Source organism: Suncus etruscus, chromosome 3, assembly GCF_024139225.1.
Source record: "Suncus etruscus isolate mSunEtr1 chromosome 3, mSunEtr1.pri.cur, whole genome shotgun sequence".
Taxonomy (NCBI): Eukaryota; Metazoa; Chordata; class Mammalia; order Eulipotyphla; family Soricidae; genus Suncus; species Suncus etruscus.
The window spans coordinates 79,810,416-79,828,284 of NC_064850.1; the positions used below are offsets into that span (position 1 = coordinate 79,810,416).

The 17,869-nt window shown below is 35.2% G+C and overlaps 1 protein-coding gene across 1 annotated transcript in view; it reads right to left on the reverse strand.

Annotated features, from left to right (window-relative positions):
* Positions 1 to 1,890: 1,890 nt before the first annotated feature.
* RORB (RAR related orphan receptor B) overlaps positions 1,891 to 17,869 on the reverse strand; it is a 93,986-nt gene continuing 78,007 nt past the window's right edge. The window contains exons 9-10 of the mRNA XM_049770814.1: positions 14,996 to 15,108; positions 1,891 to 2,372 (exon numbers count right to left, since the gene is read on the reverse strand). Of these exons, the coding sequence (XP_049626771.1) occupies positions 2,217 to 2,372; positions 14,996 to 15,108 (269 nt within the window). The 3' untranslated portion in view covers positions 1,891 to 2,216. The remainder of the gene's footprint in view (positions 2,373 to 14,995; positions 15,109 to 17,869) is intronic.

A 17,869-nucleotide genomic window follows, 5' to 3' on the forward strand; every position in this document is an offset into this window, starting at 1 on the left:
ATTCTTTATACAAAGAGCTAGCAGGAGTGACATTTACACCAAAAAGAATTGAGTCCCTGTTGCAGCATAATAAGCAGTCTACAGCTGTCTTCTTAGACACTGAAGGTAATTTGGTTCAATGTAGTTAAATTAATTGAATATAACAGTAGTTGAGAATGAGATTCATTATTTTAAAGCCTTTTTGTTTTTCCCTATTGGTTTGGAATTCATCAATCATGAGGAGGGAAAAGTCTATTTTCTAAAAGAAAAGACTAACTGGATTATCAGTGAGGAATTTTGTGGCATTGTGGATATAGCTTGTAACAACAACTTCAGAAGACCATAGAGATTAAAATTATCTAAGTTTTTACTGAAGAAAACTTCTAAAAGTGGGTCTACATGTATGTGTTCATGCTTGTGAATGTGTTTGCAAGGAGAAAAAGGAAGGTCTGCAGGAGTTAATGGCTATACCACACTTATAGGAAAACTTGGTTTTCATTTTCTTATATAAAACTATTCGTTAGAAAGAAATCTTTTCAGAAGTAAGAGTGATCCAAATGCTTTGAGTTAGATGAGACAAAGGGCATAAGGCTTCCAAAATGTAGGTCCTACAATCTCCTTGGAGTTTATGCTTTTTCCTGACACTCCTCTTGCATTCAGTACTTTCAAACATCACTAAAGAAAATAATTCCAGGATAGATGGATGATACAACTTCAAAATGCATAGGAAGTAGTTTGGGCTTTGGTATGTAATAGTTCTATAGAATTACAGAGCTTTTTGTCCCTAATCTATCAAGTTTTGATTATAAATCAATGATATGTAGTTTTGAGACATGAGATATTAAGACTGCATATTAGAAGGACAAATAAGGTCCTGACTTGTTTACATTGCTGCCTTTTCCAATAGATTTATTAAACAGAAGATATATAAAGAACTACTTTATTCAGTATATTCTCTTCCTAACTTTTCTTATCCAAAGCTTTAATAAGAGAGAAATGTGTACATGAAATGGAACCCTGAACTCTTTTATACTCCTTTACTCTAATATTATTAAAAAATTGCTGGTGGTCTTAATATATAGGCTTTATTTTTCTGTTGATGACACAATAAGCACCAAAATCAAGTTTCTTTTCCAACCAAATATACAAAGAAAGATTTTTGTAGGTCTTGGTAGAAAATGAGAAATACTCATTGTTTGGTCAAAAAGGTACTGGAATCCATAATATTATTTGTGGTCTATTTTTTTTTAATGTTTGGGCCATACCTGGCAGTGCTCCAAGGCCATTGCTAGCTTGTGTTGATCTAGTCAGTGCACAGTAGACCATGAGTAGGTGTTAGGTATTGAATCTGGGCCTTCTACATACAAATCATGAATTCCAGCTTGTAGAGCTTTATCTTCAGCCTGATCTAATGTTTAAAACAGGAAAATTGCTACAAGTTTTTCTGTGTTTTTTTTCCCCTAGTATATAGTGTCTTGACAAGGCTTTGGTGTCATTTGGAGAAATAAAATTTTTATACAGAGGCCATGCACTATACTTATTCCTTTGTAGACTTATTTCTGAATTGGTATCATCCTGTCATTGACTCCAGATGAAAACTCTGAATGGAAAAACAAAATCTTGATTGTCTAACATAAAAATAACATACAACACAAAAGGAAAAGAGCCTGACTGAATTTTCTTTGCTCGTAGGTATGATACTTTAGGCCACAATGCATGTGCATGTATCAGTAGTATATATAATATTCTCAGATATTATATACTTATAACATACATGCCCAGTGCTTCCCAAGACAGCTACAAATTTACACATGCATCAACTATCTAAAAACATAGAAATAGGTAAGCCTATTCAGTGAATATTTCTTAAATTATATAGAAACAATCAACAGGAAAAGTAATCAGGTAAAGTACCGCTCTGTTCTTATTTATATCTACAATAAAATTCTATAAACAATTGTCTCCCAAAACATACCCAAATTAAAAAAAGATAACACCCAGTGTCCTATATTTTTATATTTATGGTCATTTTAAAACCAAACAGACAAATAAACAAAAGAGCCCCACTCAGGTGCATATTTACATTCTTCAAACTGTAGCGGTGAAAAATAATTCTATTAAGTGCAGGACATTCCTAATGTTGCAGTAGTGACATAATTCTTTAGTCTTCATGAACACATTGCTTTTGTCTTAATGGTGATGCATTCCAGGACTATGAGACAGTTCTCCTGTTGCCTTCATTTGCAGACGGTGGCACAGTCAGGATTAAAGAGCTCCTTGTATAACGGAGGAAAGAGTGTATTCACTATGTCTGGATGTGATTGCTTAAATACCTGCAGCTTCTCCCCATGCAAGTTACATACTGCCGTTATGGTTGGTATCTTGGCTATTAACTGCAGAATTGAGAGAGAGGGAAGAAGACAAAGGGGGAAGCTCATTAGTGCTCTGTCTTCTGAATAAGTGTCCTTGGCCCCAGATGAAGAGAAATAGGTTAAGGAAAAATGTTCAGAAAGAAAGAAGACTCACTTTTAGCTTCTCCTTTAAGACAAAACAAAAACAAAATACAATGCACACCCACTCTATTCCATAAAGAAAAAGAAACAGAAGGACCAAATTTCTCAATATATTGTTCTTAAATAAAGTATGTATGGAAGGAGGTCCAGTTAAATTGTCAGAAGTGAGTGCTCTAAGGCTGGCTAGCTGGGAAAGTATCTTGGTTCCTAAATATTAATTTAAAAATTGTGGCTCTGCCTTACTTCACTATCTTTATCTATGTATTTGCTCTTATAAATGGGCTTATTAATAGTGCTCATTTTATTGGATTGTTGAATGAACTGAGAAGTTATTTATATATATGGTAGCATATATATATTTGAAAAATGGTATATATATGTATATATATATGAGTCAAGAATATTGTTGTACAGAACACACACAATTGTGAACTAATATAATTCAACATTTCTTATAGATTTTCACACTTATGTATTAGATTTTTAGTTTTGGAAGGTAGTTAATTTAAGAAGGTATGACTTACTATATGAGGTGTAATTCATAATGATTTCAACTGTTTTGGTTACTGTAGCTTGCAAATCTTTCTTCACTATAATGCAAAAAATTAAACATACTTAATGAAGAGTGAAGTCACTGAATTTACTTAGGAAAGTGTCTTGAAAACTTTGGAAAATACTTACAATTGCTATGTACAGTTAAATTATGATAAAAGGTTACAATTTATTTAGGTTATATATAAAACGGGGCCAGGCGGTGGTGCTAGAGGTAAGGTGCCTGCCTTGCCTGCGCTAGCCTTGGACAGACAGTGGTTCGATCCCCCGGTGTCCCATATGGTCCCCCAAGCCAGGAGCAACTTCTGAGTGCATAGCCTGAGCGTTACCGAGTGTGGCCCAAAAACAAAACAAAACAAAACAAAAAAAAACAAAACCAAAAAAAACCCCACCATTATATATAATACTTATATATCTTAAATAGTCTGAAGACAGATTTAACAATAAGATAAAAATGCAGTTTATTAAGTGCTATATAGACCTTATGAGATGAACACTTCTAATGTTCATTTAACATACTTATAGTTTATAAACTCATTTAGAACCTGTCATTTGGTGTCAAAGATAGCTCAGAAACAAATGTCACTGTAATAAGATTACTAGGGTAAATAAGCTATGTTATCATCTACAAAATAATATTATAAAAGATAAACTTGATAAACTTCATGGGCCTGACATATAATATACCTGAACTGATGATATTAAATAAGACCATCTAATCACAAATTAAGTTCACATTGCTTCAATAATAAGAATCCATTTCAGCCTTTGAAGTAAAAAGAGGAAATAGATAATTAGTTGCTTTATGGCTTTTCAAAATCAGAAATTTCCACTCTTTCATTAACTTTCCTTTTAACAACTAATGACTATATAACCACAGTGTGTATGAGCAATTTACAAAGTGCATCAGCATTAGAGTTGTTGACATATTCATTAAAGTGATCTCTTACACATTAAGAAGTTTGGAGTTCAGACTTTCCAACCTATCCATTTTCACTGCTATTAAATGATAGGACTAGAAATAAAAGAAAAAAAAGGCAGCATCTTTGTTTCTACAATGTTACATTTTAGATAGTGAATCAAGAATTTTTTCTAACCTTGGTTTAGTTAAATTTAAAGCAGACACTATGCAAGTCCTTCAGAATCATGAGAAAGAATGATTTTAGCTTATAGTTGAATGTAAGAGAATATGAATAGAATTACCAACAATCCAAAGCAGAAAGAAAGCTTGCAGTGAGTGCTATGGGGATATTACAATAGGAAGAGGCAAATAACAGAACATTATGACTTCTGCAGTAAAGCCTCCTTGAGAAAGTATCATTTAAACTGAGATCAGATGGAATAGTAAACTAGATGCCATAGCAGAAAATACAAAATATGTTTCAAAATCAAATGCCAAGTTGGGGCCAGAGTGATGGCACAAGTGGTAGGGTGTTTGCCTTGCACACGCTAATCTAGGATGGATCACGGTTGGATCCCCCAGCATCCCATATGGGCACCCACGCCAGGAGCGATTTCTAAGAGCATAGTCAGTAGTATCTCCTGAGCATCACTGGGTGTGGCCCCAAAACAAAAACAGTCAAATGCCAAGGAGCGTGGTGCACAGAAAACTCAGTGTCTCAAGTAGTGGGTGACCATGCTTGAAGCTAAAGTTGGTGCCATAGTCCCGGTCACATTACTGAAGTTCTAACAGTCTACATTAAGGTCTTTGAAAAGATTTTTAAGCAAAAAAGGCCAAATAATTGGAAGTACATTTTGAAAGAATCATTTTGAATCAAAGGTGGAAAATTGACTTTTCTATATTTTCATAGGTAAAGAGTACGCAAGTAACCATTTAGCTAGGGTTCCTGGGAAATTATTTAAGCCCTCTTAACCAGCTGGTTCACACAGAAAGAGACTCCAACAATTTTAGAACACGTCTTACACCTTACAATTCTTCCTGAAATAGCAATTCAATGCAGAAAGAGCTTTGAGAGCTTTCTACAATCATGTGCGGTTGAATTGATGATGTGCAGAGCTCCAGAAATTTCCAGATGCAACACAGTAATGATCGTCCGCTGTTAGTGTATATAAAAACCACCAGGCTGTTTTTCTAAAAAATCCAAGTGTCTGAGATTTATTCCAAGAATGAGAGTGTTAGTAAATCCAGGTGGAGCTCAGATTTTGCAAAACATCACTCACAGCTACTGATGTGGTTGGTCCCTTTGAGTGATATTTACTCCAGTGGTTCTAATCTTACAAATTTACAAACATTTTGTTCGTTCGTTTTTGGGTCACGCCTGGCAGTGCTCAGGGGTTCCTCCTGGCTTTACACTCAGAAATCGCTCCTAGCAGGCTCGGAGGACCATATGGGATGCCAGAATTTGAACCACCATCCTTCTGCATGCAACACAAAGGCCCCGCCTCCACACTATTTCTCTGGCATCCTACAATCATCTTTTTAACCTGAAAATTAACTTTGTTATTTTATCTGCAGTAATCCAGGAAACAGGAAGCAGGCTAAGAAGTTGTTAGACCTAAGGAGGGAAGTTTCTTCATTTGCTTACTTCTGTTGGTTTAGTGATATATGTAAGTAATGGAAGCCCTGAATTTCTACAGCAGACAACTGCAAACCAGAAAGGAAGAGCCTAATGATAAAAACTATGAATTTGAAAGTCTTACTGCTTGGGTTTGTAACCTGGCCCTATTACTCAAAGCAATGTTAATCTTTGGCAAGTCCTTTGCCTTCTAAACTTCCTTATCTGCTAGATAAAAATTTGAACAGTTTCTACTCCGGAGGGTTGTTGTGAGGGATTACACAACATGCCTATAGTAGCAGCTGGTGCATGTTAGGTGACATGCTTATGCTTTCTGCTTCCATCTCCACATAACTTTTCCGTCAAGGAGAGAAATAGTCAATATTATACTTGGTCAGTTAAATACACAGATGAAGTCTAGCCCTTAATCAAATACCCCAAATTGAGTTTTCCTATCATGTGTTAATGCATGATGGAAGGAAATACTTTCTTTTTTTTTGTTTGTTTTTGGTTTTTGGGCCACACCCGGTGATGCTCAGGGGTTACTCCTGGCTATGCACTCAGAAGTCGCTCCTGGCTTCGGGACCATATGGGACACCGGGGGATCGAACCGCTGTCTGTCCAAGGCTAGCGCAGGCAAGGCAGGCACCTTACCTCTAGCGCCACCGCCCGGCCCCCTAGGAAACACTTTCAATGAAATGAAAAACAACATTATATTTTATTTATTTATTTATTGGTCATGATTAAAGCCAGTTGCTCATTTATAATTTTTAAATTTTTGGGGGGTTACACAGGCAGTATTCAGGGGTTACTTACTCCTGGATCTGCACACAGGAATCACTCCTGGTGGTCCCATGGAACCGACCATGATGGATGCCAGAGAATGAACCCAGATTGGTAGTGTGGCAGACAGTACTCTAAGTTGCTCGTTTAATAAGCTATATATATATATATATATATGTATATATGTGTATATATATGTGTATATATGTATATATATAGTCAGAAGGCAGGATGCTAGATAGAACAACCAATTTTAAAGTATCATAAAGAATGTGTTTAATTTAGGAAATAGATATGCTGGTCAAACTTGGGTTTAAGAAGAGGGTGACTCAAGATCTCACTCTTCCTTCTCTTATGGGATTTGGAAATCATCCCTGTTGCTTTTCTGCATAATAGGCCGAATAGTAAGAGTTGCATTTGTTACTAAGGTATGGAGCTGGGCCAGAGTGGTAGTACAGTCAGTTGGGTATTTGTCTTGCATGTGGCTAATCCAGGTTCAATCCCTGTCATTCCATATAGCCTGAGTACAGAACTGATCCCTGAGCACTAAGGCAGGAATTAGCCCTGAGCATCACGTGTCATCAAAAACAAAACAAACGAAAAGCGTCTCTTAAGCAAAGAACTCTAATAAAAAAGCAGTGTTCCCTCAACTTCCATTCTCTCAAAGGCATCCAATCAGCTGTGGAAACACAAGTGCTGACAAGGGCATCTGTCACTCTGGGGTCTGACCAGGAAGCCCTGTGGAGGTGGCAGCAGTACTTGCCAGAACCCAGTAGGGCCTGGTGGAAACTCAGCAGGCAGTCACTTATTGTTCATTAATATTATGTATTGCAGCTGAGGGGCCCCCCTTTCAAAGGGAGCTCAGAGCTTCCTCAGCAGCAGTTAATGGCCCTGCAACTTTTCAAACAGCTGGGGAGGTGATCCTGAAGCACTTGGAGATGGAGGGGGTATTCGGTTTCACACCATCATGACATTTCTTCATGTTTAAATAATCCCCAGAGTGGGAGTAGACAGAGCATCTATAAAAAGGCATTTTCACACTCATCTCTTCCTCGTGATAAGCATTATTTATAAAAAGGAAGCTTTAGCTTATACCTTCAGCTGTTTGAGGAGATATAATCCTATGCAGCTTTCCAGAGGATTTTTTAATAGAGAAAATCCATAATTTTATAATTGGTAGAATTGATGTGTAAAAACAGAGCCTGCAGAGGGAGAAATTAGTTACCCTAATATTGTAGACTTCCAGGCCATCATGATGTTCTCTTGCCTAAAGCAGGAAGAAACCATGATTTGATCAAAGCACAAAAAGTTTCAGAAGCATTGATGAAAACAGGACATATCTGGTGAGATTATATACATCTGTTCATTTTTTCCCTCCCTCCCTCTCTCCCTACCTCCCTCCCTCCCTCACACCTACCTACCTTCCTTCCTTCCTTCCTTCCTTTTTCCTTCCTTCCTTCCTTCCTTCCTTCCTTCCTTCCTTTCTTCCTTCCTTCCTTCCTTCCTTTTCCTTCCTTCCTTCTTTCTTTTTTCCTTCCTTCCTTTTCCTTCCTTCCTTCTTTCCTTTTCCTTCCTTCCTTTCCTTCCTTCCTTCCTCCCTTTTCCTTCCTTCCTTTTCCTTCCTTCCTTCCTTTTTACTTCCTTCCTTCTTCTTCTTCTTCTTCTTCTTCCTTCCTTTCTTCCTTCCTTCCTTCCTTCCTTCCTTCCTTCCTTCCTTCCTTCCTTCCTTCCTTCCTTCCTTCCTTCCTTCCTTCCTTCCTTCCTTCCTTCCTTCCTTCCTTCCTTCCTTCCTTCCTTCCTTCCACCAACCATCAAATACAGAGTTTTATGAATAAGAAGCATGGGTTTTTATCACTGAACTACAACTCTGATCCAACATACTTCCTACCCTGAAATGTTCAGCTGGGTAAAAACGTTTACAAAAAGAGTTAGAGCACTTTTATTTCTAAATGCAGCAGTATATAACCTAGTAATTATGAGTGAGACATATTACCCTGTAGGTAAACTGGTATTTGGAGGGAGAGAGAGAGAGAGTAAGGGAGAGAGGGAGGAAAGGATGGAGGGAGAGAGGGAGGGACAGATTAGGGAGAGAAACAAAAATGTTGGCTGGGATGTAGAGGAACAGGAATTCTTATTCACCTTTCATAGGAATGTCAACTTTATATATCCTGTGTGGAAAAGAGTATGAGACAATCTATCTCAAAAAGTTAAAAAATAGAACTACCATATGATTCAAAAATTCCCCTCTAGGCATCTATTCCAAGAACACCAAAATATTAATTAAAAAAGATACATACATAATTGCATTTATTGTGGAACTATAACTATTAGTCAGGATGCTGCCCTTTTCAGAATCTTTAGTGTGATGGACCACCTGGGCTACCTGAATGGTGGTTAGGAACCAGCTGGGTTATACCTAGGTCAAATGTCAAAGAACCTTTGTGGTATTGGGAACTGAACCAGGATTAGATTTTCTCTGGTGCCAACACTTTAATATCTCAAACTATTTAAAATATGATTATTCTAATATACAATCATAAAGTTATGAATGAGGTGACTTGATATTTCCTACTTATACAAATCTGCAGAATTGAATATATTGGCTATGATCAGTATTTTTCAAATTAGCTGATACTACCCTGACATCAGATGCAATTAGGGAGTACTTTTTGTTTGTCAAGTGACAAACTATTTACTATTTACTATAATAAATTAATACAATAATTTATTTTCTGTAAGGGGGTAGCATGCCAATACAGTCTGGGAATTATCCTCACCAAGCATGGGAATGCAAAGAATAGTTTTCTCAGATTTAAAGAAAACTCTTCTCTGGATTTATAGATAGAAATGCTAACCTCTTAATGCAAGTTTCACAAATACTATCTACACTGCATCTCTGGGCCAGAAGATTATCCTGAAACAAATCACGATTGAGTGAATATACATTGCTCATTGTTAACAGTAAAATATCTGGAGTCCTTAAAATTATTATTCAAAAGGAGCTTTTTCTTTGTCTTTTGGAGTTAAAAAAAACTTAAGTGACTATTGAGTTCAACCTACTTATTTCCCAGAGAAGAAAAGGTTAGGGAATGGATAGGACTTAAATACACACACACGCATACTCTGCAGATTCATACATATTATGTATAGGTTGTGTATATTTTCCCATAGCCTATAAAATCTGGCTAATGTTATGTCATTTCCTGATCTCAAATGCTCAAATCCAGGATCCAGGCAGACCTTTTATTTATAATTTGACTGCATCTTCTATTTTCCTACCACCATGTTGCTCATGATACTATACTTTGAAAAGTTATAGTCTACCTCCTAACTTCTAAATTTGTAAGTCTTTTTTATTTGTTTGCTTGCTTGTTTGGGAACCATAACTGGTAATACTGAATGTTACTCCTGCTTCTGTGTTCAGAAATTAATCTTCGTGGTGTTTGGGGGAACATATGGGATGCTTGGGATCAAACCTGGGTTGTCTGCCTTTAAGGCAAATGCCTGACCTTCTGTACTATTGCCTTTACCACCAAATTGAAATAATTTCTAAATATTTGTAATTAATTTTTAGATAAAAATGTTGCCTGCTGAAATAAAATGTATTATATTTACACCAATTTAAAAAATACGAGTTACATGCACATTATTGTGGTGCACATGACAAGTTTATATTTGAGTTAACTTTGTCCCCCAAATAAACATATATTCTTGAAACATTAATATGATTATATTATTGACAACTGTATATTTATATAAAATTAATTTAATTACAGATGATTAAATCAACTGAGGAAACAGCACAATGACATTAGGTCATTTGCCCAGGGTCACTGAGCTAGCAAATGCTTCTGACGATTTGTTTGAAATATGGACATATAATGTTGATCATTACCAGAAAGTATATTTCTCAATAAAGTCTTAATCTAAAAACAAATTAATATATAAGGATTAAAACGTTTTAATTCTAATATGGTATTATTGAATTTTCAAACATTTCTTAAGTTCAAGCCTGGTTAAAATTATAAGGCACAGCTACTTGAATTTTGAGATATTGGTGATGGGAATGTTGCACTGGTGAAGGGGGTGTGCCTTACATGATTGAAACCCAACTACAATTATATTTGTAATCAAGGTGTTTAAATCAAGATATTAATATTAAAAAAATTAAAAAATTAAAGAAAGAAAGTGAGCTCTCAGGATGTCTTTGTCCATGTACCTTTATTCTATGTCTGCTTTATCTATAGGATGTCATTTTATAGATGTTATGAGATAAAAGATGCATTTCTGAAAAGGAGAAGGGAACCTGTGTTCGGTAAGATTAGTTTTCCTTGGATTTAAATAAAATTATTATTTTTTTAGAATTTGCTAAGTAAGGTTTTCTAAGACAATATTCCTTATATATTTATAGTGTCATTCTCCTCAAAGTATTAAAGTTGTCCATCCATTGCCCTTCATCCACTGTCCCCAGAACTTGACAGTGGATGAATCTGAGACTTGAAAAACTGGAGTAAGTTATCCGAAGCTACACAGTTCAGAGTTAGTTTAAATGGGGATCTTCTTTTATGATCCTCTTACATTAGTTCAAATAACTATTAAAATAATGACTTACAGTATAATCCCACACATAACCTCAATATCTACACATGACCTGTCATTTGGATGCTTTGTCATCTAGATCAAATTAATTTGTTACCAGGAATATTACCTCTTTATTAGAGAACTAGTTTTTGTTTCACTAGAGATCAAACGAAGTGTTGCAATAACCTAGAATCAGTGTTTTAATACTTTTCTTTCCTTTAAATTAATTTTTCTTCAATTTTACTGTTTATATCTTGTATCAATTTTACAGACTACATATCACTAATAGGAGGTAGAAAATAGTATAGGTTATGAAAATTTTGTTCTCCTAGGAGAGTAATAATCATAATTACATAGTGTGTTTAAATTTATACAGTATTTATCTAATTTAAGCATCAAAACATACTTCAGAAACAAGATATTATAACCTAATGTTTTCTGATAGGCAAATAATTGTCCTAAGGAGAAAAGCAACAACTTATGTCAAGTCTGGATTTTATCAAACCTCAAGTTAAGGATCTCAAATATGAGATTCACAGTCAAGATACTCATGCCAAATATTCATCCCCAAACAGTAAAGTTCTCACTACTAACAATTTGTAATTTGATTTCAAATCAATTCTTTTTTTTTGCATGCAAATGACCTGGGTTTGATCCCCAACATCTGATATGATCTCCTGAGCCCAGGAGTAATCCTGAACACCATCAAATTTGGGCCCCAAATAAAAAAGAAGCAAACAAAAAAAAGGTACACTGAATACAATTGGCATTCTATAATGTTGAGATATTTTTCCTGTTAGAATTTTAGTTATTTTTTTAAATTTATTTAAAGAAAATGCATTACATAGTTGACATAACTGATCATAATACATTTGTTTCAAGGTGATAAAAAGAAAAGTTATTAAAAATAGAGAATAGAAAGAAAAACTAAAAAAAATGAAAGAAAAGGGAAGAAGAAAATATTCACTAGTAAGTATATTTATGAAAATTTTTGTATCACCAATGAACTCATTAGAGCAATAGAAGAAGGCTTAGTAAGCTCTCTCTTTTTTTTAAGGATAAGAGTTAAAGAAATACAGTAAAATAGGTGTGTGAGTGGCAATTATTGTTGTTTGCATAGGCCCAGCAAAATATGGGAGAAATAAAAAGAAAAAGCCTTGCTCTAAATACAAGAAGTCCCTAAAGTATTCTGGCAAAAGACCAACTCTGTTTGAGTTTTAGTTTTAAAAATGTTAACATACTGAAGCAAATTATTTAACTCCTGTGTTATTGCTTTAAAAAAATCTATATTTACACAGTAAAATCTGATGATAAATGCAAATGTAGTTTTTCTGTTTTTCTGCCTTTTATTTATTTATTTTTTTTAGTAAAGGTGTTCAAGAACAAAGTGGGAAAGTTTTATAAAAAAAATTATTTGAAGGGGTTTCATACTCAGAACTTCTCAGGGCATATTCCTACTCATGGATCACTCCCTGTGGGGCTCAAGGGACATTATGGGGATCTGAGGTCTGAACCTGTGTGGACTGCATGTGAGGGAAGCATCCTACCCACTGCACTATATCTCTTTAGCCCCAAAGTGGTAGATTTTCAGCAAGAAATATATAGAATAGGATTTCTATCTTCTTTTTTTGTGTGTGTTTGTGTGTGTGTGTGTGATTTTTTTTGGGTCACACCCGGCGGTGCTCAGGGGTTACTCCTGGCTGTCTGCTCAGAAATAGCTCCTGGCAGGCACGGGGAACCATATGGGACACCGGGATTCGAACCAACCACCTTTGGTCCTGGATTGGCTGCTTGCAAGGCAAACGCCGCTGTGCTATCTCTCCGGGCCCGATTTCTATCTTCTTAATGAAGAACAAATGTAAGTTCTTAGTTTCTTATCCTTGAAAGCATTTTTATTTCTTAGCCTGATTAAAGTGTATGTTTTACGTGTAGCTAATCTTGGTTCAGACCCTGGCACCACACTGTTCCCCAAACATTGATGCGTGTAGTGTTAAGGAGGCCCTTAAATGTCACTGGGTGTAGCCACAATCACTGCCAGGAAGTCTGGCCTGAACACACTAAATCATTAGCTTCTTGCATTGAACCACCCACCTGTTGAACAGGGAATCACAAGACAGATTTCTCCTGAGGACTTTTTAGGAGCCTTCTTACTCACCTCCTATTCTATTTCTTAAGAAATCAAAGGGGTTTAAAAAAAAATTTGAACCTCTAGAATTCCATTCTTAAGGAATTAAAGATATCTTATGATCTAAAATCATAATGAATACCAAGTATTGGAAACTTTCTTTCTAACATGTGAATACAACATTATTTAAAACTATGGTAAGCTTCATATGGTGGGCTGGTCCTTCCAGCCCTCATCTCTATTGTCTCTGAGTATTATTACAAACAGTGGTGAGTTCAGTTAGAGAAAAAAACTACACTGTGACAACTATCAAGACAATGATAATGAGCGAGAGAAATAGAATGCCTGCCTCAAATACAGGCAGGGCGTGAGGGAGGTGGGAGATGGGGAACATTGGTGGTGGGAATGTTGCACTGGTGAAGGAGGGTGTTCTTTTTTTATAACTGAAGCCCATCTACAAACATGTTTGTAATCATGGTGCTTACAGATATTAATTAAAAATAAAATTATGGTAAACACACTATCAGAATGACCTGCTCTACTTGTTCTGATGTTCTCTTCCTTTTTCTCTTTGCTAACTACTAGTTCTTTCAGAGTCTAAATTATTTTGTTTGGTTCTGCCAATGCATTTGCTTTTATTCTTTGTAATCTACATATGAGAAAAGCCACCTATGATTGTTTTATTTACCTCACATTTTATCTATAGTGCTGCTAAAGTGGTAGCCAAATGTTAGTCTTGAGTATATAGTATTTTTTGCAGTCTTTTTTTTTTTTGAAGGGGGTGCAAGCCCAGTGGTGATCAGGGAGTATTCCTGGTTCTGCACTCAAAAGTCTCCTGGAGCTAAGAGGACCTTATGGGATGCTGAAGATTGAATATGGGCCAACTGAATGTAAGGCAAATTCTCTATCCACTGTACAATTGCTCTGATTCCTTTCTCTGCATTTTTGGTTTTAAACACCTTAGTCTATCTATACTTTCACTATAACTATGTTTGTTTTACTATCTGAGTTTCTTACATTCATAATTTAGATGGATGCTGCTTTTTTATCCTTTAGGTACTCTTCTTAAATATGACCTAGTCTTAATAAGTTGTATGAAGAAACTGAAAGTATGTTCTGAAGGTAAGTTACATACATTTTACTCCTGGGATTCTTTGCCATTTTGAGACAATTCCAGGGAAATAAATTGCACAATGATCTTAGAGTTGATAAAAAATTTCCAATCTGTTATCTTTTATTCTTTTTTTTTTTTTTTTTTTTTTTTTTTTTGGTTTTTGGGCCACACCCGGCAATGCTCAGGGGTTACTCCTGGCTGTCTGCTCAGAAATAGCTCCTGGCAGGCACGGGGGACCATATGGGACACCGGGATTCGAACCAACCACCTTTGGTCCTGGATCGGCTGCTTGCAAGGCAAACGCCGCTGTGCTATCTCTCCGGGCCCTATCTTTTATTCTTAATAAACTGTTTACAACATATGAGAAGAAACCAAGCACTGTGTCCTAGTCTGATCCATGTTGGGGAGATCACCACTTCTTCCAATGTTCTATTTCTCTGTTAAGCTTTTCTCATTATTTTATAGTCTTTACTATTTTCAATAAAATTTCTATACTTTCTACTCTAAGAGGTATTATTTCTGAGGTGAATCAAATTCTCAATTTCATATACATAATCTAAAGACTTATTTTCTTCTATCAGCTTTTGTTTTTCAGAAGAAACACCCTTTGATTTAACAAACAAATGTCAAAGATCTACCAATAAATAATGTTCTTCCCTCAGAAACTCATTCTTCTCTCCACCTATCAGAATTTGCCATTTTTCATTTTGAAATAGACACCTCAAAATGTATGCATCGTCAGGTCTTTTAGGATGTTGGATGCTGAGAAATGTCTCTGGTTTCCGAATTAGTTCTCTAGATTGTTAAAGCCAATCTCCTTCATAAAGCCTACCTTTGCTAATATCTCATCATCCAGATGATTCTTCTGAATCACATGTTGAAGTGCAAAATAAATTTTTTCCTGAAGCTTCTGGACCTTCCTTGGTTCAATCAGCCAAGCTCGGTCTGAGAAAGAAAAAAAAACGGTAAGAAGGGAAAGGAATTAAAGCTTTATTTTATATTATACCTGTAAGTGTTAAGTTGCAGACACATTTCAAATTATGTAGTCCTAAATTGTTCTAATGACATAAAGTTATCTATATAAGATTAAAACATTTAAAAGCAAATAATAATAATCATATACAATATGTTTACTAGAAAATCAGGACACTGTGATTTTTCAAATTTGTTCCTTATCTGAATGATTGCCCCAAGAAAATTGATTTATATAAGCTACTTTTTATGCTTTTATTGTCTTGGACTATCTCTTTGGACATTAGCTGAAATAATTTTTAATTTAGATGTTAATTTGTGAAGAAAATAAAGAAGTGAAAAAATTGTACAGAAACATTTTAGTTATTTCCTTTCATCTAACTATTATACAATTGGGGCTACAAAGTAGGGGATTTGTCTTGTACATGGCTGACCTGGGTCTAATCCTTGGCATTCCATATTGTCCCCCAAGCACAACCAAGAGTAATTCCTGAGTGCAGAGTCAGGTAACCTTTTAGTAGTGTAGAGAATGGCCCCCAAAACAAAACAAAAAAGCCAACTACTATGGTATAATTTATCTAGCAAAAATCAATTTAAAAAATTTAACTGATCCTTATTTATATATTCATTTTTAGACTGATGAATAGAATAATTTCAGTTTTCCCTTTTTCCTTACTGTTTTTATTTTTTCCTTTTTCTTCCTTTATGTCTTTATTCTTTTCCTTCCTCCATCCAACCTACTTTCCTTCCTTTTTTCCTATAAGTTTCAAACATCATAGTCCCAAAATGCAACTCAGAATCAATGTTTTAGGTTGGATTTTCAATGAGGAGATACTCAGTATCCAAATGTTGAACAAATACTCATGGAAAAGAACTTGGATGAGATTCTTCTGAACACGGTTCAGGTCAGGTGAGAAACTTGATTCTGTAATTGTAGACAGGGCCAGGATAAGGCTAGCCAACAGTTAAGCAAACCCTTACGTAAGTGAGCACAAAAGTCTTCAGTGAAAATCGTCAATCAGAATAAATTAAGTATCCCTCTCTTTTCCTTCCCTAAAGTCTCTGGAGTTTAATAGACAAGTGGCTATTATAGGAAAAACCTGGGGAAAAGACTGGGACTTGTTATAAAACGAACCTACTTAAATTAGAAATCTCTTTCCGTTTTGAACATGGCACTAGGCCAGTGTAGCAAACAAGGCCCTGGGAGTTTTTGGAGAGTCTGACTATGGGACTTTGACCAGAACTGAAAGATTTGTTATTAAGCAGATTAAGGCAAATCCCATACCCTGCAAAATTTTATTGCTTTTCCTTTTTTTCCCCATATTTTATTAAAATTGGAAAAACATTTAAATATCTTTCCTTTTTTTTTCTTTTTAGGTTTGTAGACTACACCCAGTTGTGGTCAAGGTTTAGTTCTCACTGCACTCAGGGATTACTTCTGCCAGGGGTTGATGCTAGAAAGAACCTTCATGGATTGCATGCAGGACAATTAGCTTCCAAGTAACATGCTTGTCTTCCTTCTGCATCAATAATGCTTTTGTTTAGGTCTGATATATCATGTCAAGTATTTGCTGGTAGGAATTTACTGATTTAATGCTTATATAAGACAAGTGAATTTTAAAGACTTCCTTAGAGGAAGAAGGAGTCAGAGTGAAAACTCGTTTCATACTTGGGAAACTTAGAGGACTGGATCTAATCTTTTGTTGAACTATAAGAAAATAATAGAAAGAAAGTTCTGGCATCTGATTGCTACTAGAAAGAAACAGTTTTTGTCTCTTATTTAATTTATTTCATGATTACAATACAGGGAAACCTTGGTCTTAAAAACAAAAGAACAAACTAAAAAAACATTTCTACCTACAAAAATTGTGTAGGAGCCATACTCAGCAATGATTGTGGGCGATATGGATACCGGGGTTCAAACCAAGGACCTCTTTTATACAAGGGATGTGCATTTGAGTATATCCCTATCCGATTACCTTATCTTATATGCCTGATTAATTGCAAATTTTTTGTGATGCTGGTGATTGAACTCAGAGTCATGCCTTCAAGGCCCAATAGCTTTTTAATAATCATAAAACAAACTGTTAGCAATAACACTCTAAGTAATAACTAATTACCACTCTTGATAAAATAGTTTAAAGAACAAAACAACATAAATGAAAGATACTCATTTCAAAATAATTAACTAAAGATCAATTGATAAAAGTATAGTCTCGAATTATTGCTAGATATAGTTAGAACTCTATGTCAAAGAGTGCCACCTTAGGTATGATTAGTTTATCAATTTTATTGAAATGTTATCAGGAACAAGAATTTCTGTAGAGAATGACTGATGATTCTGCTATCCCTGACCCTAAGCAGTTGAGTGAATGATTCTGAATTATCTAAATTCAGGTTGAAATTTCAAGTTCGCATGAACTTTTTAAAGATATTTTCAAGTGCTATTTGATCTATGTGTCATGTATTAACTTCATTGAAAATGTTAAAGTATTTTATTTTAGTGCTGAGCTAAATAGATCTTCATTATTCAATACCATTCTATTTTTCAGAGGTAAGGAAACTGATCTAAAGATCCAAGTTAGATCAAGTTAGATCAACCTAAAGTTAGACTTTAGGTTGCATGTATATATATATATATATATATATAAATGGATCAGATTTCATAATAGAAAATCTATGTCCACAATAAAATATTTACTGTTATAGTTCTTAAGAGCTTTTCCCCATTTAA